The sequence below is a fragment of the Varanus komodoensis genome, unplaced genomic scaffold (assembly GCF_004798865.1).
Source record: "Varanus komodoensis strain SLA01 unplaced genomic scaffold, ASM479886v1 scaffold70, whole genome shotgun sequence".
In the NCBI taxonomy this organism is placed as follows: domain Eukaryota; kingdom Metazoa; phylum Chordata; class Lepidosauria; order Squamata; family Varanidae; genus Varanus; species Varanus komodoensis.
Window position 1 is genome coordinate 328,952 of NW_025336348.1, and position 23,403 is coordinate 352,354.

Sequence of the window (23,403 nt, forward strand, 5' to 3'; positions counted from 1 at the left end):
AAAGGACTCTCAGAATGGAAAAGCTGTGAACTGGCTCACCGATGAAGATGCTTGTACTCTGCACAAACTTGCCAGGATCGGATCTCCCGGAATCCAAACTACAATTTCTGACATCACAGGCGCATTCAGATGCTACACCAAGAAATGGTTTAGCTTCAGCATAACAAGAAAAGGGCTTCTTTGAGCACAATTCTACGGCCTCACAACATCGCCTGGGGGGCTAGAGATTCCTTGGAGTCCCAGCATGAGCTCCTGCAACCTTGGTGATGGGATTCCAACAGCGGGGGGGGGGGGCTTCCAACCTGCCCCACAGGTGGTGCAGAACGATCCCCGCTGGCTGCCTCCCCCGAGTTGCAAATGAAAGTTGGAGAGGAGCAAAAAGGACACGTGGAGGCGCTGGAAGGGGGCGAGCCTGGAGCCCCCACCTCCTTCCCTGCCCCTTCCCCAGCCTTCCTCTAAAAGGCTGCGAACGGCCAGTGCGCGGAGTGCGCTGAGCGGCGAATGCATGACGTGCGTATTGCTGCCACCGCCTGCCTGCCTGCCTTGCTCCGGCGGCTGGGCTGGATGCGCAGAAGCTCGCAGGGCTTGCACGGGTGAGGACAACATGGCGCCTCCGGGACCTGGGTGTTGCCCTTCCCCTTTTATCTTGCACGGCCAAGATTCTATTTTCTTTCCTTTCGTTCAACAATAGCGCAGCCTTCCTACCAGCAGCCTGGCCCTGCTCAAGTGTGATTTATCTTGCCAGGCAGGGCTGACCTTCCCTAAAAGCTCTCTTGGCTTGTTTGTGGAAGCATGAATGACAGCCTATATTCCAACTCTGGAGCAGTAACATATGATCTTATTGTATTTAGAAAGTGGCTACGTGGATACTTAATTGTGCCTACTTAGGGTGAGGTTTTCCCATTCAAGACTGTTAACCCACTGTGTCTACTTCGGTTTCATCAGAGAATGAAACCACAGAAAGAGCTTTTCCTTGCCTGCTTTTCTGCAACATAACCGCTAGGTGGCGCTGTGCCACAGTGTGTGCCCCCCCAGTCACCCCCAATTAGCCCTGAATTCCCAGAGCCTGCCTCAACTGAGGGAGAGGGAGAGGAAGGCTTTGCCCAGAGAGAAAAAGCAGAGTTTGCTCTGGGCAAGTCTCAGTGGGGAGATCATTCCAGAATAAGGGGGCCACCACTGAGAAGCTCTTCTGTCAGAGGCAACATTCAGATGAAGGCCTCAGATACTGATCTCAGGGTGGAGGTAGATTCCATCCAGGAGGGGCATTCTGACAGTTTTTGCAGTACTGCCCCCACAGTTCCAACCTACAAGTCCATTTTTAAATGTGGAAGAACTGGCTGGCTTTAGAAAGATGGGAACCAAGTCTCCTGGCCCATGATCCCCCATACCCCTCTCTGAGACAGCCTAGAACACCTGAGGCTAAATTAGTGTGGCCAGAACAACCCTGCCCAAGCTCCATCTGAAGTAAAGCAGCCCCTATCAGCCAGGAGGACAGCAATGACTTTTAGAAAAGCTTACCCCTCTCTCAGCACTGCTTGCAGTCAATGGGAAAGTACGGTGATGATCGTGTCTCTTAGTACAACCACATGTGCAAGCTGCAAAAGAGCCGTGCTGTGTGTAAGTTTCCAGGCAGCCAGTCATGCCCTCTCTCTCTCTCTCTCTCTCTCTCTCTCTCTCTCTCTCTCTCTCTCTCTCTCTCTCTCTCACTTAAGGTAAAGGTAAAGGTAAAGGTTTCCCCTTGACGTGAAGTCCAGTCATGCCTGACTCCAGGGGGCGGTGCCCATCTCCGTTTCCTGGCCAAGGGAGCCAGCGTTTGTCTGCAGACAGTCTCCGTGGTCATGTGGCCGGCATGGCTAAACACCGAAGTGCACGGAACGCTGTTACCTGCCCACCGAAGTGGCACCTTTTCATCTACTTGCATTTGCATGCTTTCGAACTGCAAGGCTGGCAGGAGCTGGGACGGAGCAACGGGAACTCACCCCGTTGTACAGATTCGAACCGGGGACCTTTTGATCAACCAGCCCAGCAGTGCAGTGGTTTAAACCACTGCGCCACCTGCAGTCCCTTACTTACTTAAAATATTTATATGTCGTCCTGTCACGAAAACCTCAGGACGGCTTACATAAATGAAATACAATAGAATAAAATAAGTCTTCTTCCAGGAGACTCCCTTCCATTCCCCTCCCTCACACCATGAAGCCACCTTTGTGGGCTTTACTGGAAATGAACATCCATTCCACAGCTTTAAACCCGGACAGTAAGGAAAAGGCAGTCTCTTCTAACGTCTGTGGCACAACCATGCATCTTCCTTTCATTCAATGCTACTCTGCCCAGGTAGCTGGAACCCCATCTTGCTAGCTGCTGCTCCACAACGAAAAGTAAAACTGTCAGGTTTCTCACTTTGCTATGTCCCCCTAGCTTTGCTTCTATAAACATGACTAAAAGCTGTAAAGAAGCTGAAACGCAGCCACTTTGGTATATTTATAAGCAAAACCAGATCGTAAGTCTCAAGTACTTCCTCTTTGAACTGAGCTCTTCACAGCCTACCCAAGTCAGATAATGCATTTCATGTTTTTAAAGTGCTCTCATGACAAAGAGCAATAATCTACAAAACCCTGAAATGCACATTTCTGAAAATGCAAGCAGCATTGTCATTCTCTTGCTGAGAATGCTTTCTTAGCAAACATTGTCTGGCAAGAATAAGTGGCAAATATACACTGCCTGGAATGTATCTGAACAAGCAGAGATCGTGGCCTTAACAGAAAGACACATAAACAATAGAAACAAAGCAAGTCAGAAGGGGCCTCCTGGGCGATCTAGTCTGACCCCCGGATCCAGCCGGCTCCACTCATGACATGCCCACCATCTGCATGTCCAGCCTATCCTTGAACACCCTCACCAATGGGGCCTCAACCACCTCCCCTGGAAGCCCATTCCATACCCTGGGGGTCCTAACTGTCGGGAAGTACTTCCTGGCATCCAAATGGAACCTTGCTTCCCTGAGCTTTGCTCCGTTGGAACGCGTCCTGCCCAACTCTGCAGGGGCAAACAGGTCTCTGCCCACCTCCGCGTGACACCCCCTCATGTACCTGTATCCCGCCAACAGATCCCCTCTACGTCTCCTCCTCTCCAGGCTGCAGAGACCCATCTCCCTCCGGGTCGCCTCATATGGTTTTCCCTGCAATCCGGCCACCATCCCTGCGGCCCTGCGCTGCGCTGCATGGCCTCCAACCTCTAACAAGGGCCCGCTGCACACAGCAAAAGCTGCATGGCATGAAAAGCCATGCAGTTCGGCTCGCTTGCCCCGAAGCCTGTGACGCGCATGGGTCCCTTCCCCGCTTTGGTCTTCCCACCGGTCGCCTGGGGAACACGGTGGGAGCACGGAGCAGAGTGAGAGTGACAGCTGCCTGCAGGCTTCCTACTGCCAGCCTTGGCTGCTTGCCACCCCTCTTTGCCAGAACGGGAGTCCGCAGGGCAGCTGGGGTGCATTCTGCTGGACCTCCTCCTGGGAGGGGAAGAATATGCCTGTCCCCCCCACCCTCCTTAGACCAGATGCGGGGAAACCTTGGCAAGAGGGTGCTGCGGCGGTCGTGCCCTGCTTCTGGGCTTCCTGGGGCCGCTCGTTGGCCACTGTGTGAGCACAATGTTGGGCTGGACGGACCCTGGGCAGGATCCAGCAAGGCACTTCTTAGGTTCCTGCATGCTTGTGCTTCCGTTGTACAAGCAGCCCCTGCCACGTGCCCAGTGGCGACTCTGTACTTCTGGGGATAATCCAAAACGAGTGGAAACACTCATTTCAGGAAGAAGCCAGCCTCGTAGCAGAGCTCACATAAGGGATCTCCACCAACCTACCCCTCCCAGGAACAAGTGCTTCCCCTCATTTTGGGACTTCCTTTGGGAAGCCCTGAATCTCACTTGGGTATGCAGTGGGTCCCACAACTAATTAACAATTAATCAAATGCAAAAGGGGCAATAAAAATACTAGCACAATAAAACACAGTCTGAAATCCCAGTAGGCAAATGAAAACAGCTAAAAAATCCAATATGCAAAAACTACCATCAGCTTAACATCTAAAATATTTTCATTAGAAACCAGACTTAATTGGATGCTTCTCATCTTAGAAACATAGAAACAGAGTGAGTCAGAAGGGGTCCCCCGGGCCATCTAGTCTGACTCCCAGCTCCAGCCAGCTCCATTCATTACATGCCTACCATGCGCATGTCCAGCCTATCCTTGGAACACCCTCACCAATGGGGCCTCAACCTCCTCCCGAGGAAGCCCATTCCATGCCCATTCTGTACTTCTTTGGAAGAGGCCACCCTATGCATGTGTGCCACCCACAGAGCCTTCGGGCGATGGGGCTGCCTACAAGTGTAGCAAAGAAAATAAATACATCCAATAGATGTTCTAGAAATGCATTCACAGGCAGGCTGGCCGGTCAGGATCATTCACCTGACAAGTTCTTGAAAGGCTGCCACAAAGAGGAAAGACGGGATCTCTTCCCTTTCTATAGACAAGGAAGTTCCACCAGTTCAGCCAAGACAAGCCAGTATTGCTTTCGGCTATGGAGCAAACTTTAGAACCGGAAGATTCAAGCTGACTTTACTGAGTACAGAATCCAATTCCTGTTACAGCAGCAGGAATGAAAGCGGATATTTGGGAGGGCTATGTTCGTCCAGGTACAAGAGTCACTACATCCCATCCTCAAGGTGGGTCTTTCCACTAGAGGGCTCTCCCGGATCAACCAAGGACAGTGTATTGCACACCCTTTCCACTGGGGGGCCTCTTTGATTGCCAGTCTCCTGGATCACTGGATGCCTCGTTCTTGGATCTGTGATTCTTTCCTCCTCCTCCATCTCACCAGGAACCTGCTTTCCCATGGATTCAGGGGACCTCTGATGGATTAAGGGTCATCTGACTAGCTTCCTCTCTATCACATTCTCCCCATTTCCTGCTCCCGAGCCCTTGATGCTTTGGCAGCATCTTCCCCATCCCTCTCTCAGTGGGACTCTGTTCCTGGGTCTTCTGAAGATGTGTCTGCAGAGGTGTTGAGTCTACTCCCTGAATCTAGGTTGTGTGCTTTGTGGGAAACTGAAAATATGGCCAGAACAAGCCACGTGGCAGGCAAAAACAGGAAGAGAGGGGTTGAGCAGCCAGCCCTGCCAGGTGTTGATGGCATGTCCTGCCTGGGCCACTACTGGAGCAAGGAGAACCCCCTGGCTAGATTTTGGAGCTGGATGGAGGCACTCGGGCTGAACCCCTGCTTGGCTTCAGAAGGTATCAAGCGCCTGCCATGGACTTGAGCTTTGCCCAAAGATGCAGCGTTAAGTTTGGGGACAGGAAGGCACAATCCTTTCCCCTCACCACCCAGGCACTCAGGCAACCTCAGTTCTCTCCTGCCCACGACTCTGAAAAACTAAAAATAAGAATGGGACGCGCTACCTTTAGACCCTCACATCCAGGCACTTGATATCATTTGTAGACAACGTTGCAGAATATTCCCTGATCAAAACAGCAGCATAAAAAGCTACTATAATCTTGATTCACTGTAGACGCAGACCAAAGCAAACACAGACATGAAACAAAGTTATTCAGGGGCTAAAAGCAGCTGATGACTTCAGTATCTGAAAGACTATACTTACCCTGTCAAGTATGACTTTCAAAACTGCATGGTTTCAGCTTTTGAGAAATGGGAGTTTCCAGGCAGAAAGTTCAATAAAATATCCCTATGTATGATTCCAGACACTGCCTGGCTGAGTTTTCTGTTTTCCCCTGATGGACAGTGTATGGCTACTGAGCCTATTCTGTCATTGGAGTATGTTGGGGTTCCCCCACCCCCTTTAGGGCGCTTTCCTCCTGAAGGTATTTTGTAAAATGGAAAAGCTTGGAGTTCTTTCCAATGTCTTCTTCTCTCTCTCTTGCACATGGCTGATGCCCTTTTGGGTACATAACTGTACATGCAGCCTGAGCATCAGAAACCGAGGGACTCATTCTTAAGCTGAGTATTCCAAGTGAACTAAAATTTACTTTTGAGCAGCAGAACCAAGTCAATGGATCTCCTTGCCAAGAGAGGCTCTTTATTGCCAAGAGAGGCTCTTTATTAAATGAGAGACCACGATATCATTCATCAGATTCATCACTCTGTTCATTACAGTTATGTTGGGGTGATGCTTCTCAAAGAAACCCTGGCATGGGTGTGCTCCTGCAGGAAAGATGGGCGCAATCGCAGCCATTCCCCCCCCCCCGCGCAACCAACACGATCACGGCCATCCCACCACCCACCCCCCAAGTGGGGAGATGGCTGCGATCTTGGTCGCCACCCAACGCGGAGTTCACAACCCATGTCAACGTTTCCATGAAATTCTTGTTTGCAACCCAATTTGGTCGTGAGCCGAGGCATTCATGAGCCCAGGTAGCACTGTATACCAGAACTGAATCCACTTCAAGTAGAGGCAAGAGCTGCCATTGGATAGGTCCCAAGCAGCTTGTTGTTGTTGTTAGTCACAAAGTCATGTCCGACCCATCGCGACCCCATGGACAACATTCCTCCAGGCCTTCCTGTCCTCCACCATCCCCTGGAGTCCACTCAAGCTCACACCAACTGCTTCAGTGACTCCATCCAGCCACCTCATCCTCTGCTGTCCCCTTCTCCTTTTGCCATCCATTGTTCCCAGCATTAGGCTCTTCTCCAGTGAGTCCTTCCTTCTCATTAGGAGGCCAAAGTATTTGAGTTTCATCTTCAGGACCTGGTCTTCTAAAGAGCAGTCAGGGTTGATCTCCTCTAAGACTGACCAGTTTGATCGCCTTGTGGTCCAAGGGACTCACAGGAGTCTTCTCCAGCTAATGGCATAATAATAATTTCTTGGTGATTCAGCACGGAAATGCGTTTTCCATTTGTAATTCCATTTTGAATTATTAGCATGAAGTAGAGAATTTACTAGCAGCCTTTGCAGAACGCCCGAGAAAGACAGACATTTATGACAAGATGTGACAATTTTTGCTTTAGGGTTGGATGGGATAAAGTTGGCTAGGAAGAAGTCAAGGAAATGTTTCAGTAAAATTAAAGGCACTGCATGAATGAGATATAGGACCACTGAAAGAATACAGTGTTGGGGTCACAGAGAACAGACCCAAAGTGGAATGATCAAGTAGACCAAGAAATGAGGTGAAAATTAAGCAAATTTAAGTGCATGTGTGCCATTTAATGGCAATATGAAACGCAGCACAGTGGGTAGAGTATCAGCCAGCAAAAGACGGAGAAATAAATCACTGGAGGACACTCACTTCTTTGCTAGACTGTATTAGGCCCATAATTGATAGAACACTTTCTCCCTTACCAACCTGCCTGGTCACTGAGTACCATGGTGCCAATGGCTCTGCATGGACTTACAAGCCAATTGCGATCCACCCAGAAGTTTCTTCGGGGTGATGGCTCCACTTCTTTGGAACTCCCCACCTCTGGAACTCAGACAAACACGAACCGTACATTGTTCTGGATGCTCCTGAAAACACTTTAATTTCAGGAAGATGTCCGGAAGTAACCAGCAGTATTTTTATTCAGGATGTTTCTATTGTTTTACTATTATCTTTGGTTTTATCTTTATTGTTCACTGCACCGGAATCAGTTTATATATGGAGCAGTCTACAAATATTGTAACTAAATAAATAAAGGCCACCCTCTCCCCCTAATAATCAGAGTTCAAATAAGAAGCTTTCCTGAAGGAGAAGGACTAAGTGTGGCGTCGTGGTTCAAATGCTGGACTGGTACTTGGATGATCTGAGTTCTACTCCCCACTCAGCCATGAAGCTCATTGGGTGACTTTGGGCCAGTCTCTCACTCTCAGCCTAACCTACCTCGCAGGGTTGTTGTTGCCAGGATAAAATGGATTGAAAGAGCACGTGGTAAGCTGCCTGGGTTCCTTGCAGGAGGAAGAGAAGTAGAGTGTGAATGCAATACAAGGATAATAGTGAATTGATTCAGCAAACCTACCTCACTGCCCTTAAAGTAACCCTCTGTGTAGTAAATTACAATACAGTGAATTTATAAAAGAGAACTGGCGTGTGTACAAATGGAGCAAACTGTACATATTTCATCACTGCTGTAGATGTGAAATACAGCTCCTACTGAGACACATAATTTTATTCATCGGGAACGCTTGTCAGCACCAGCAGAAACAGTAATTATTGTGCACAGAAAATAACAATCTATCACTGTGCTACAATGGAGATGCTGAAGCCAAAAGTTTGAAATGTGTATATGTCCCCGGATAACTTTCAAGAAAGAGGATTTGGGGATGTCTGTGTTCAGTCTTTTGTGAAGACCTAGGAAGGCCCTTTCTTGAGTCCTGAACTCTGGGGTGACCCTTTTTCCTGGGTGCAGAACTTGGCACTTGTCCCTGTTGAACCCCATTCTGTTGTTTTCAGCCCAGCACGTCGGCCTATCAGGATCACCTTGGATCTTATTTCTGTTTTCCAGGGCACCAGCTCTCCTACCCAATTTGGTGTCATCTGCAACGCCCTACACTTCCTCATCCATTGTTCCAAATATTGGAGGGCCCTGGCCCCAGGGCTGAATCCAGCAGCACCACATTTGATCATGCTCCCCAGCTTGAGGAGAAGCCATGGATGAGCCACTTAATGCAAAGAAAGCTTGGCACAGCTGATCCAAGAAACCTCTTCATCTTGGCAACATGTTGTGTACAACATGCATCTTATTTTGCTGTGTCCTTGCATTGTGTGGAAGATTCACTGGGAAGGCTTGTCAACACCGGCAGAAACATGGGAACACCTGGAAAACTGAGTCCAGTTCTGGGCACCAAGATATAAGAAAGATGGAGGCAAATTAGAAAGGGTCCAGCGGAGGGCAACAAAAATGATCCAGGGTTTGGAGACACTGCCCTGTGAGAAGAGACTGGGAGAACTGGGCATGTTCAGCCTTGAGAAGAGAAGACTGAGTGGGGACATGAAAACCCTCTATAAGGACCTCAAAGGCTGTCACAGAGAGGAAGGTCAGGAGCTCTTCTTGCTGACATCAGAGTGCAGGACACGGAATAATCTAGACAAGTGGCGACAACCCAGATTCAGGCTGGACATCAGGAAAAGCTTCCTCACTGTCAGAGCAAATGAGCTCCAAATGGGTTGGATTTTCAGTGGTGATTTCCAGAGCCAAGAGAGGACCAGCTCCTTTGAGCTAATTGCAAATAAATTTTGAGGGGAACGACTTGATGGGTACCTATTGGTGACAAGGGAGAACCTGCTTTACTCTTTTTGGCTTGATCCCACTCAGAGGGCTGCCCAGTTTCTTTCCGAATGCCTCCAGTGTGGGAGAGCCCAGCACCTCTCCGGGCAGCTGGTTCTGCGGTCATATTGCTCTGACAAGTGAGGAAGTTTTTCCTGGTGTCTAGCCTGATCCTGGCATGCTGCAGTTTAAGTCTGTCTTTTGATGTCCTGCCCTCGGGGGTAAGTGAAGAGGTTTGCCCTTCCTCTTTGTGACAAGCTTTGATGTACATGCAGAGTGTTATCATGTCCCCTCACAGTCTTCTCAAGACTAAACATGCCCAGCTCTCTTAGCCTCTCATCCGGCTTAGCTTCCAGGCCCCGACTCATCTTCCCTGCCCTCCTCTGAACCCTTTCTCATTTTCAGCATCTTTTCTAAACTTGGGTATCTAGAACACAACACAGTATTCCAGGTGAGGTCTGACTAGTGAGAGCCAAGGGGAACTAGTGTCTCTCTTGTTCTGGAAGTTCTAGTTCTATTTATGCATCTCAAAAAAAATTTCCCCCTTTTTGCAACTGCTTTGCATCGCTGGCTCATATTTAGTTTGCTATCTACAACAAACAACTCCAAGGTCCTTTTCTTTTGTAGAACTGTTGAACCAAGTATTCTCCTTCTTGTATTGATGCATATGGGTTTTCCCCCCCTAGATGGGAAACTTGGCATTGGTCCCTGTTGAATTTCATTCTGTTGCTTTCGGCCCAGTGTTCCAGTTTGTCTAAGTCACCCTGGATCTTCTTTTGGTCTTCCAAGGTGTTAGCTTCTTTGCAGGCCAAATTTGACCCTTGTGCTACTCTGCAGTTATACAGAATTGCTTTTTTGATTTATTGAGGGGACGGTAATAGAGGGGAAAGGGAGGAGGTACATGGGGCTGTGAACCAACATGTTACACACCCCTGCTGTATTTACCGTTACTTTATTGTTATTTAATTTTTGTACTTTACCTAGGATGGAACTTCCTGCTGGATGACAGGTATAGGATAGCAAGCCAAAAGGTCCTAGCTAGCCTGTTAAATTGTTTTTAAAACTAAATGCCAGTGAAGTTCTTTAAGCACTGGCAAAATATGATGGATTGTCAGATTTATCCACAGACTGATCAATAAGGTTTTCTCCTTTGTTAGCTGCACGGTCTCCCTATAATGAGCACTCTATGTGGTTGTTTAAGACTGTGTCCATATTGCCTTGGTCTAGGAAGATGCACAAAACTTCTTTTGTTCACAATGAATTCAGAAGCTGCAACTCAGAAGAACAATATATTTTATAGGCATATCCTGATTTGGTTTGCCTGACAGTAATAACATTTTATTTCTAGAATCATGGAGTCATAACAGGAAACATACTCCTGATCTGTCTCTCTTTCTCTCTCTCTCTCTGTCTCCAAACAATTCATTTCCAGAAATCTTAAAGTGATTGTGAGAATAAATATGGGACAGCACTTGACATATCAGAATCAAACTAATTTTTCCTATCTCTGAGTTCTATGTATCGGTCTCAAGGGGATACCTATACGAGTCTGATTATATCACAGGTATTTAAATGCTTAGCACCCTGAGTGGATGTACACATCGGAGGGATAAGAAGACTGTATTATTTTAACCTGAGCTGTACAGAAAGCTGGGGCTAGGCATATGATTCGGTTTTCTGTTTCTCCATCTAACACAGCTTTCTTTACTCTGACTTGCTATGGATTGTTGCTGTTTCACATCTTCTGATCCTTCCAACTAGAGAGGCCAGAAGATAAACCTGGATCCTTTACTGTACTACCAAACCTTTCTCCTTTTTCACACTGCAAACTATAGGGCATGCTTTGGGATGTCACTGGAGCAGACTTAAACTTGCTTCGGGGGAAAACCAATCTGTTGTCTGAAAAAGATAAGGTTCTTTTCTTAATGCCCTGGACCATGGATCCTAAAACTTTGTGGAGCTGATCTGCAATTATATTATGCAGCACAGGGTTGGACAACCAGTGGTCCTCCAAATGTTTTGTCCTACAGCTTCTATCAGTCTGAGCCTGCATAGCCAATGGTGAGGGATCATGGAAGTTGTAGGCCAAGACATCTGGAAAGCCATGTTGCTTATCCTGATGGTGGCATATAATGTATTGTAACAGAAAGTTATGCTTTCTGAAATGGTAGGGCAGCCTCTCAGGCGGCAATCTCTGTGAAGGGGCCATTCCTAAAGCCAGAGAAAACTCTGGGAGTCTCTGGGAATGTGAGCTTAGGAAGTCCCAGTGAGTGGCAAGGGATCTGGTCACCCCAGTGTGATAAGCTCTTTTCCTTCTATGAAATGCCTGGTAGCCTGCCCTTGACATGTCTACCCATAAAAACCTCCCATTGAATTCAATGGGACTTACTCAAGGAAACATGAGCCTAGAATTGTTGCCTTAATGTGCTGATACGAACTACAAAGCAAGAGAGCAATGGTTTTATTCTTTTTATTCTCTTTTTATTTTAATGTTTAATTGGTTTTAATCGTGATTTTATTGTGCATTGCTGGGCCATTTTTATCTGTGCTTGTTGTAAACCATCCTGAGACGTTAGTAATGGTCTATAACAGTTTTAAATAAATAAATAAAATAGTCTAACAAGAAGAAATTAGTCCTTGAATGTAACTCTTGCAAAATGTTGACGGTACAATTCTGAGAGAAGAAGGACAGAAGGAAGGACGGAAGGAAGGACGGAAGGAAACAAACACCAAGGGAGCCAGTAGCTTGCTTAGTGTTGACCATAGCAAACAATCCTCCCTCTCCTGGTGCAGCATACAAGCAAATGCTCCTTTGTTGCACCCATTGCGGATGTGAAAAGGTGGAGGAGTCTGGGGAGGTAAGAGGGGCCCAGCGCTTCATCCTCAGCAAAAGGAAACGTTTGAGCTCTCCCAACAGTGCTGCCTCTTAAAAGGACTGCCAGGAGTATGTCCACCGGCACTCTGAGCCATTAAAATCACATTCAGTCTAAAATTGCTCTCGGCTAATTAAATAAGATGGAGATAAATCAATTAAGCTCTATTATTTGTGTGCCCTGCACTTCAGTCCCTTCACTCAAGGGACTTTCTGTATTTATTTATTACATTTCTAATCTGCCTGATATCTCATGTTCTCCGCGTGGATTACAACTCATTAAGCAACAAAAAAGTAATTAAAGCAGTTAAAAATGTAAAATACAGCACAGGCATTTAAACAAGTAAAAGTGGGCATTTGGACTGTGCCTCAGACAACCAAGATATTTATGGAGACGTTACAGGTACGATCGCCACCTCAGTAACTCAGGGCACACTCCAATGGCAACCCAGCATTGTCTAGGAGTCCATGGCATTTTTCAGAGTCTGAGCACTGATGTCCTCCGATTCCAAAGGCTAAGCCCTCACCGCGCCCCCTTACTGCCAGTGCAAAGAACCACCCTGGGTGCCCCCACCCCACCCAAGGTCACAACTGGGAGTCGGAAGGGAGGAAGGGGTGTCCTGACAAGGACCATGGACCACCAACTCCACTCCTTCCCTCTCCTTTGTTGGTATTCCCTGCCTCACCTTCTCCTTTCCTCCAAGTACAGACAACTCAAAAGGATGGCCAAGCCTTTTATGTTCTCTTCATGCATAAAACCCCCCTTTCAATTTCGTAAAGATTCACAATCTGATTTGAAACATCTGTGCGGGTCCATCTGCTCTCAATACACTTGCCTGCAGTTGCTCCTCAACCAGTAAATCATTACCGGATGGAAAAATGTACCAGGGATCAAAGGATACAAGACAAGTCAATTTTTAAAAAATCTAAGAAGCAAAGCACATAAGCTCCAACCTCCCCATAGTTTTCCAGCTTTCATCTCTTAGTTAGCAATTGGAAGGTTTGAAATGAAAGTGCACAGAGAGGAAGGGAGCTGTGATGGAGTGGAGGAGTTAGAAAGAGTTGTTATCTCAGCTCTTGATTGCTAAAGAAATGGGAAATTTGTGGGCCAAATGGGAAAGGGCATCAGGACAGAGGAATGACAGCACGCTTTTCCTCAAAGCAAACAATCTGCACTCAAAAGGATGAACTGCAACCTTCCCATTCTATGCACTGGTGAACTCTGTGTTGCGAGATGGTATTGGATGGACGAGGAATCGGATGGTTGTCAGAACACAGTGCTGGATCTGCTGGATCAAAACCATGCTTCATCTAGTGCCCTGGGAAGCTGACCAGCAGGATAGGACAACTTCAACTTCCTCTTGAAGTTACTCACCACAGCTGGTGTTCGGCAGCATTTTCCTTCAAGAAGGAGCATGCAATTCCTACAGCTAGTTCCCACTGATGAACTTCTCCTGCGTTGCCTCCCCTCACCCCCATTAAACCATCTAAGATTAGACATTCATCATACCTTCTGGCAAAGAATTCAGCAACTGATTCCACACAGTTTGGAGAAATGCTCCCCTTTGACATGTGAGATGGTAGCCATCACATCATCTCCAACTTAGGGCAACCCTATGAATGAAAGCACTCCAGGATGTCCCATCCATGATACCCCTGCTTAGGAGTTCCGAATTCAAGGCTGCAGCTCCCTTGATGAAGAAGTCCATCCATCTCTCATCATCACATCATGGCACAGGTGATTCCATAGTTCAACTAGAAGCTGCATGAAGAAGTCTTTCCAACCATCTTGGATGTCTTGCCAGCCAGTGCCACTGGATGACTCCAGGTTCTGACAGTGTGCTAGAAGGAGATCCAGGCAGATGCCTGTAGCCCTCTGAACTTGAAGATTACAAGCATCCTCTGCAGAGTAAGAAGGGTGTGGAGCTGAAGGTCCCCTCTGCAAAATAATTCTCCTATTTAGAGATAGCGAACTATCTAACTAAGCAGCTAGAGAGATAATTCCGACCATCTAATTGCAGCAAATCAGAAGGGGAAGGAAGGTGGGAAGATGTGAGGGATCTGTCCAGCTCAGCTCCAGGACTCTGGTGTGCTTGTGGAAGGCCAGTGTCCAAGTTTCTGGAAGCACTCCCAGAATTTCCGGGACATGCACAAGGAACCAAGCTCCACACAAGGTGCAACCAACAGCTCTCACACACAAGGAAGAACTGCTCAAACAGCGGCTGCCCCCAGCACCGAGAAGGCTGGTCACAAGGCCCCTGGTGGCCAGGGGCGAGACAGGAAGTCAGCCCCACCCCAAACCACCGCCCACGCAGTGCCCCTCTTTGTGCCAGCTGCAACTGCTTCTGGGGTGGCTGTGAAGAGGCTGCTGGCTGTGCAACCGGCTCCAAAAGGATTCACTTCCTCTCTGCTCGGCTCACTTTGGAAGACCAGGCTGAGTGTGAGAAGAAGCCTGCAATGGCTCAGAGGGACAGATCCCAACAGGGCTGGACCTGAGGCTAGCGGGGGCACTGCCGAGGTGGCACTTTCTTCCCTTCCCCTCCCCGTAAAACACCACCAAGCCCCTTCTCCAAGGTCACTCTGACAATCTCAGAAGCACAGTGAGCACCATTCCCATAATGCCAGCCACCGGGGAGCGCGGGGTGGGGGGGGAATCCAAGCGTAGGTTCCCCATTCGGCGTTCAGGGCACTTTTCTAACCTGGAATTTGAGAATCTGAAAAGCGTCTGCCCTGCCGCTGCTGTCCAGAGGCTGCAGGACTGCTTGGCCGGGAACCAGCATGACATTGATCCAGACAATGGCTCAGGGCTAACCAGCAGGGCAGGCGCTGACAAGTTTCACACGGGAGTTTCTCCAGCCCTACCAGGAGATGTCAAATACTAGCTGTCTGAGTCTGGCCTCTCCCTTCTTGCTCTTGGGCTCTGAAACACCAGACAATGTAGATCGTTTATTAGCACTTCACAGCTACAGGCCATGAAAACCCTCCAGTAAGCTGAAAGAGAAGCCTCTGCTTCTGTAAGGAGTGCTGAACCCTGGGAACTTCCGCCTAAGCCTCGGGGTGGCTCCTGCTGGTGAAGGGCCAGCAGGCGAAACTTCTGCAGCACTCCTCTCTCCTGAGGTTGTGGAGTCAGGGACCCAGCAAGGTAACAGCTCCCCCCCACCCACCCACCCCCGTCTTCTCTGAGTTTCCAAATCTCCCTTCTCTGAGCCTCCAACGGTGTCTCCTTTTCCAGAATGCCAACCATGATGGCCCCAGGCACCTGTGGTCTAGATCACTCAGGACACTGGGCTTCTGCAAGCAAAGCATCGGCCTCCCTGCTCTGTGGTGAAATTGCACACACTTCCGTGATCCCTGCTCCTTAGTCGGCTTTTCAGTTTTTACCCTTTTGCTGACATCCCAGTGAAGTTCACAACAACTGACAGGCGATCCTCAGGGAAATAAGCCAGAATTGAAAATTAACGTGACATTTCTTCATTAGATCCCAGAGATGGTTAACGAAGAAGTACAGTGGCACCTCGGCTCACAAACACCTCAGTTCACGACCAAATTGGATCAGGAACAAAAATTCCATGGAAATTTTGACTTGGGTCGCGAACTCTGCATTGGGTGGCGACCAAGATCGTGGCCGTCTCCCCCTGCCCACCCCGAGTGGGGAGATGGCCACGATCACAGAGGCATTCGATCGGGGCTGTGCTGCCCCTGTCTGGCCTGCAGGAGCGTCTCACGCACGTCTTCCCTGCACGACGCAACTGCAATCGTGGCCATCTCCCCACTTGGGGGGGGGAGGGCGGAGATGGCCGCGATCGTGCTGGTTGGCGGGTGGGGGGGTGGCCACGATCATGCTAGTTGTGGATGGGGGGGAGATGTCCGAGATTGCGCCCGTCATTCCTGCAGGAGCGCACCCGTGCCAGGATTTCTGTGAGAAGCACCACCCCAAAGTAACTGTAACGAACAGAGTGTTGAATCTGACGAACGATACCGTGGTCTCTCATTTCCGGAGGGTCATGCAGCGCAGGAAAAAACAAGTGACTATAGGCAGATTTTTCACCAGAATTGACCCTGCAGCTAAGAGACAAAGAAGAGAGGAATCCCCTGAAGGAGATCTCCCCAATGTCCTTATGGAGGGGGGCTCTCCCTCGAAACAATAATCCCCCCCCCGCCACCCAGGTTAGTGTTCTCCACTGCCCTGTACAGCACTTTGTCACTTGGTTGTTCTTTGTCACTCGTTTCAAATTTTTCTGATTAAAAAAAATAGTTACAGAACGGATTAACCTTATTTCCATTGAACCTTGTGGGGAAATTTGACTTGGGTCACAACCAGTTTGGGTCACAACCAAGTCGTGGAACGGATTAAGTTCGTGAGCCAAGGTATCACTGTAATAATCAGAAGAAGGAAGTGACCACACTGAATGGGCGGTGATGATGTCAGCACTAGCGCTAACATAAATTTCACAGCAGTAGTGTAAAGGGCCTCTAGCCGGATGGGAAAAGGGTTAGTGAGTACAAGGTATTTCCCTGGAATCCTATTGTGCCAGCTGATGTTCCTGGCACTGAACCAGATGTTCCCAATGCTAGAGCAACATAATTTAAATTAGCACTCAGATACTGCAGAATTATTACAAAGTAATCCAACTGTTGCACATAAAACCAAGAGAAATTACTAAATTAATCTGTTATCTTTTAATGGCTGGTGCTTATATTACCAATTAATTTACACAAGATCTAGCAATCAAGAAGACTCAGTTATACATGTGAGTTTAGACTGATAAATCATGCCCCAGTTTCTGGCAAAACACTGATGTAAAGATTGAGGATGGTTTTTCTCTCTCTTGGATTTATGAGCATCTGGGCTGCCGTTCAGAGGTGAATTATTGCCTCCGTATCTTCCTGTGGGATTAATCTTTTATGTAACAAATTTATGGAATCCAATGAGATTGCATATTTTTACTTCTTCTAAGTGGGATATTCAGAGGGAAAATATTTGAGAATGACCTATAAATATACAATATAAATTGTGGCTTGCCCACAACTCCAGCACTGCTTATTTGCATTTCTGTACATCTGATTTAACTTGAATGTCAAGTGCCAGCTAAACAGCAGTTTGTTAACACTTTGTTTAAAGTACTTGTGCAAGGTAAGGATATTTGCCCAAATCCAAATCCAGATTTCTCAGAACCTCTCTTCTAAAACCAAGTTCTCATTTTTGATGATTTGAGTTTTCTGATCAGCCACTTATTTGTAAAACTTATTGAAAGACCCTTTAAATAATCTTCAGATATCAGTTCCTTAAAACAAGCCTGATCTTGCAGGAGGACATAATTTTTTGTCAAGCCAACAGATTCAGCACCTGTTGAGGCGTGGGGAATGTGTGGCCCTCAAACTGTTGTTGGACTGCAGTTCCCATCTGCTCTAGCCAGCATGGCCAATGGTGGGGGATGATGGACCCTGAAGTCCAACAACATCTGGATACTTTGCCTTGCCTGCCCCTGCTGTATAACTGAGATCAAACCGATTTTAGATAATATAAAATACAATTTTAGTTCAGTTATAAATTATAAATTGAATTTTAAATCCAGTATCAACAGGCAATAAATTATGGAAGCAGGCAATGTATCTAACCCTCTTCTAAAGTCATACTAAAAGTTATACTCCCCATATTGCATTTTCATCATAAAATTGAGCCTGGTTTTGATTTCTAATTCAAAGCAAAAAGCCACTGACAGCTTCTCTCAATTCTTATATTTATCACGAATGCGTATGCATTACATTTTTAACTGAGGACGAGCATTTTAAATCTCATTGCTGAACTAATGCAACTTCAACATTCTTTTGGTACAACAGCATTCTTGTTGCCAATAAATACAAAAATGTGTGTGGATTATTTTATGTTTTTGGCTTTGTTTTGCTTTTGGCTCTGCTACTTATTGGGAAGAGCAAAAGAACTCCCTCCACAGAGCCTCAAGTTGCAGGATCACTTTATGATTACCTTCTTTAGCCACTTTATGCCTTCTGAAATATCACACACTAGCAAGTCTATCTTCATAGTCATAAGGACTAGAAACTTGCTTTTAAAAAAACAAAAATAAAAAGCCTGAGGTTAGGAACAAACTGGATTCTGGGCTTAATATAACATTTGATACTTGCTCTGCACCCTAGCAGGATTGCAGCTTCTGTACCACCGTGGCTCCTATACCCCTGTGTCCGTCATCTTCAATACAATGCATTCCAGGCAACTTTGATTTCAACTCCCATTAGCCCCAACTAGTATGGCCAATGGTGGGGATCTTAGAAATCACCATCCAAAACATGCAGAAGCACCAGAGAGGGGAAGGCTCCCCTGACGTAAATGTCAGCTCTTTTCTGCAACAGTTTTCTACCAACCCTTTCAGGTTTGCAGACACAGCAGCTTCCGCAAACTATCAAATTAGAAACTCCTGTTGAATTCAGTCTGTTCTGCACTTCCAGGACCGCCTGGTACAGATATAACTTTTCACCTCTCAACATGTCCATAAAGACCCGCAAATTTACCTTTGCTAACCAGCTCAGCCCCTTTCAGAAGAAACGGGTCTGCCTCCTACCTTTTCTTGATAATGCTAGGATTTGCAGTCACCAGTTGAGTTTTGGACCCAACGTCTCTGCTGTATTCGCTGGTGAGAGGAGGAAGGTTGCAGCTGAAAGAAACAAAGCACAGAAGTTACTTCAACTTCCACTTTATTCCTTTGAGTTTATCTTTCCTTTGCATCATTTACAAATCAAAGAAAGCTTCCCAGCACGATCTGGATGCTCAGTCCAGTGTCCCGCACCAAAGATTGGCAAGTACATGGGGTGGCTGGACTAAAGTGCAGGTTACATTAAAATCAATCAATTAATTAATATTTATATTTATAGGTCACCTATAAATGCATAGCCTATGGCAGATGCTGCTTTTTAAAACTCATGGGCACCCAATCTAAATAAGGACCACTGCACATTTTATCTTTCCTTCTAGGCATCTCCTCCACTAACTCCCCGCATGGAAGCAGTAGCTTAAAAAAGGAATGGGAGGGGGGGGACCTTAACTGGCAGAAAGTATGTCAGTCATTCCTATCTGTGCATGGTGGTCCTAATCTGAATCAGGACCTGCATGCCTCCTTTTTTGCCACATGGGTAAACTTCTCAAAAACTGAAGTTCTTTGGGTGGTGTCCAGTCCTTCAAGGCAGAAAATACGAACTGCAACTAACACAACAGAAAGCCCAAATAAAATGTGTAAGCATCTCAGCACACAAAACCCAATTAAAACCAGTGGCAGAATAAAATCAGGTATCAAAAAAATGCTAACATCCTTGGGAGGATAAAAAGGGCTTTGCCTGTTGCTGGAAAGGCACAGGTGTTATGCAAACCTCTGTGAGGTTGTTAATGCTCGTGTTGACAATCCCATACGAAAAAGCAGAGACATCACCCTGCCAACAAAAGTGTGTATATGGTTTTCCCCGTTGCAATGTATGGCTGTGAAATCTGGACCATAAGGGAAGGCTGAGCGCCAAAGGATTGAGGCCTTTGAATTGTGGCGCTGGAGGAGAATCCTGCGAGTCCCTTGGACCACAAGGCGATCAAACCGGTCAGTCCTAGAGGAGATCAACCCTGACTGCTCTTTAGAAGGTCAGATGCTGAAGGTGAAGCTCAAATACTTTGGCCACCTAATGAGAAGGAAGGACTCCCTGGAGAAGAGCCTAATGCTGGGAACAATAGATGGCAAAAGGAGAAGGGGACGGCAGAGGATGAGGTGGCTGGATGGGGCCACTGACGCAGTTGGTGTGAGCTTAGGTGGACTCCAGGGGATGGTGGAGGACAAGGAGGCCTGGAGGAATGTGGTCCATGGGGTCGCAATGGGTCAGACATGACTTCGCGACTAGCAACAACAACAACAACAAGGCACGATCACACTGAAAGAATGTCCTACAACTGGCATAATTCCCCAACTGGCATGCTGGGCTTCTAGGTTTCCCTGGGCAGTCGGGTGGCTACTGTGAGAACGCTGTTCTGGACAGGATGGACCAAATCAGCACCACTCTTCTGATCTTGTGGCGTCAGGTCTTTCCGAGTGCAATTCTGTATTTGCTTGAAAGAAGCTGCTTACAAAGCCGGAGCTTTGGCACTGCAACGGCACCATCTGTTTTCCCTGGTGCATCGTTGAACTGTCCTTCCCCTTTTATCATGCTGCTCAACTGAATGAGGAAAAAAAATCCACACTTTAAATCTGGGCTTTCTATACTGGTATTTGTGGAAGTCAATCTCCACCCACAAGCAGGGGGATCAATCGAATCCAATTCCATAAGGCAGAGAGAGAAACAGGAAGGGCACATCTCCACTGGCTCAGCTGTGACCAGATGTTTTGGGATCCTCCCCTCTGGAGCCGTTTCCATTCCAGCTGGTCAGGAAAATACCAGCTCCTTCTGGCTGCATTCCAGCTGGCCATTCTAAGAGGCATAAAGCTGGCAGCCACCCCATCAGCTTCCTTCTCCTCCCACATTTAAATGGCCTTTGGAAACCCTCGTTTACATGGCAGCTTCATAATTTTTATGATTTCCGGAATGAGGCTTTCATTTATTTTAACTATTTTCGTCCCATACCGCAGTCAAAAAGGTTCCCAGGGAGCTGCTTGCACAGAATCAGTAAAGAGGACAATCCTTGACTGAAGAGTTATCTAAAGATGAATCGCGTGCAAGGAAAAAAGGAACGGGAAGAGTTAAAATCGAGTCTTTCCACAGGCCTGGTAGAATGGTCTTGCTTCCCTTCCTCACCTCCCTTGAAACAACCTGGTGGAATGCGTTCTGGCAGCGAAAGTTTCATTCAGATGCCACAGCTGCTTTATTGATTATGCTATTTTTATTGCATTTACTGTTTTAATTGCAGGCTTGGCGCTGTGCTTTGGAGACGCTTTGTGTCTGGATTGTTTTCTCCTGCGTTTCTTTTGTGTTGCATGAGGCTTGGATGAAGGATAATAATGGGGTGGGCAAGGGCCTGCCATGGTTCACTGCTCTCAGCTGGCTTCACCCTGCCTGCCTTTCCCATGGAATTTGCATCCCCTGCAGCTGCTGCCATCTTCTTGAGCAGGTCCTCTGCAAAAGGGGCAAGCGACCAGAAATGTGGCAGCTGCAGGCTTCTGGATCATTGCACTGTTGCGCTTGGAAATCCAGGCAGCTGTTTCACTGCTGTGAGTCTACATCTCAAGACTTTTCCTTCCTCTCAATGCTTTTCCTAAGGGAGTGGGTGACTTTCTTCCAGGTGAAAAGTCAAGCAACTGAAATCAAACCAGGGCCTTCCTGGGGAGGTCATTTTAGCCAGGATCCCGGCCCCAGAGAAGCCGGCGTTGAAGTGCGCAGACATGTCTAGGGTTTCTACCGGATGTTGCTGGAGGAAGGGCCTCTCTTCCTTTGAACTGGTCTTGCCATGGCAGCGTGAAGCTGTTGCCAGCCCAAGCAAAGTGGAGGATGCGGAAGGAGTGGAGACTTGGAATGGCGGCTTGCAGAAGGAGCTCGGCACCCTCCTCCCGACAGAGTGCGGCCAATTCTTCACAACTGAGAGTTGGCTGAAACTAGGAATGTAGAGCTTTCTGTCCTTTGGACTGTCCTTTGGCAAACCACTCAGGGCCTTGTGCTAGCAGTGTGTGTATACTGTACACTGTGTTTGTACAGTGTTTGCAAATTCTTCCCCTCATCTAGGTAAGATTCCTTTTAGTTTAGCTTTGGTAAGAATTTACCCACATCTGTCAAGTTCTGCACGTTCAAGAGCAAAAGAGGATGCTAGTTATTGAGGAAATTAAAAATATTCTAAGTCAGGAAGGAAGGAAAGATTGAGATGTCAAAACATCGAACACAGGAGAAAACAAAACTGAGAGATTTGCCCATCCATGTAAAAGCCATTAAGTACTTGGCCTACACCTGCTTTAAGGGCAATTAAAACTGCTTTAAGCTTTAAAGCGCTATATATTTTTGTTGTCACACATGATTTGGGGCTGACTCAATAATATTCATTATTGCTTTGAAACTGCCTTGCAAGCCACAAATGCTAGAAATGTAAATATTAGGTTATGGAGAACGACTTCTTTTCCTCTTGGTTTCACGCAAACTCTGAACAGTACTTTGGAAATGTTGTGTAGTTTGCATCCTGCTGCAGCTTAGACATAATTTCCTTTCTTCTGCGATTAAACTGGAGCTTGCTTAGGACTGCAAAAAGGATCTGAACAACCAGCATGTCCCCTGAGCTGAATTGCAGTGGGAATGTGCACATCGGAACGATGCCAGTGGGAGCTTTCCTCCTGGCACAATGTTGACCTGGGATCGGCATCAGAAGCATCCGCTGAGTGTCTCCTTTGTGTGAGGCTTGGAAAGGGACATCCTCCCATTGGTGGCCCCCCATTTCAAACAGGCTTTTCTAGGGTTCTGTGGGGGTTGTTTAATCCTCGCACAACCTATGCTTGCCAGGTTGCATGGCATGGCATCCCCCAAGCGGGGGTTAGATATGCAAATCAGCGGCTCCATATGCTGCGACTTCACCATGGGTGAGTAAATAACCCATGGTGAGCTGTCATGCCATCTCACCTGGCCCAAGGTGTACAGTTTTATCCTATGTTGCACAGGACTAGAGGTCAGAATGCAGTGGGTTCTGAACCAAGGCAATGAAAAATATTGCTGCTGCTTCTATACTGCCCCACAGCCTGCCTGATGTCAACATGGTCACCTTGTGGCAGGTTAGGATGGTTTTCTGCTTCCAGGTATCTGATGACATACAATGGGGCAATTCTGCTCGTTGCTTCTCTCAGGCCCAGCTTCTTCTTGCAAATGCTTCAGCTGTCTAGATCACTTTCAAGGGGATATGTTAGAGGCTTTTGATTATATTTGTATTTTCTTGCATTGCAATATGCATTTTTGCGGGCTGCCCAGAAAGCTTCGCTATTGGGTGGTACAGAAATGAAATAAATACACCATTTGAAGAGGAAGCCTTCCCAATCCAAATATAGCATTCTTCCATCCTTCTGGCGTGATGAGAGATGCAGACCTTTTTACACCTGGGAGTCAGCAGTTTGAAGAAGGCTGCTGCGAACCAATTTTAAACTATTAATCCATGGCCGCCTTGAGCTCTCCAGGGGAAAATTGGGATATAAATATATTGAATATGCAAAGAACACAATCTGTTTCCAGAAAATATCGCCCCCATTTGGACTGGGATCCTTTGCTTCCTGTGAAAGAACTGACCAAAGAGGAACATGTGCCTTGGAGAAAAGATAAACTAGGCCAGGCATAGGTGTCTGT

The 23,403-nt window shown here is 47.2% G+C and overlaps 1 protein-coding gene across 1 annotated transcript in view; it reads right to left on the minus strand.

Moving 5' to 3' along the window:
• Positions 1-23,403, minus strand: part of ST8SIA1 (ST8 alpha-N-acetyl-neuraminide alpha-2,8-sialyltransferase 1) — a 78,077-nt gene that overhangs the window by 9,624 nt on the left and 45,050 nt on the right. The window contains exon 4 of the mRNA XM_044452161.1: positions 18,690-18,782. Within this exon, the coding sequence (XP_044308096.1) occupies positions 18,690-18,782 (93 nt within the window). The remainder of the gene's footprint in view (positions 1-18,689; positions 18,783-23,403) is intronic.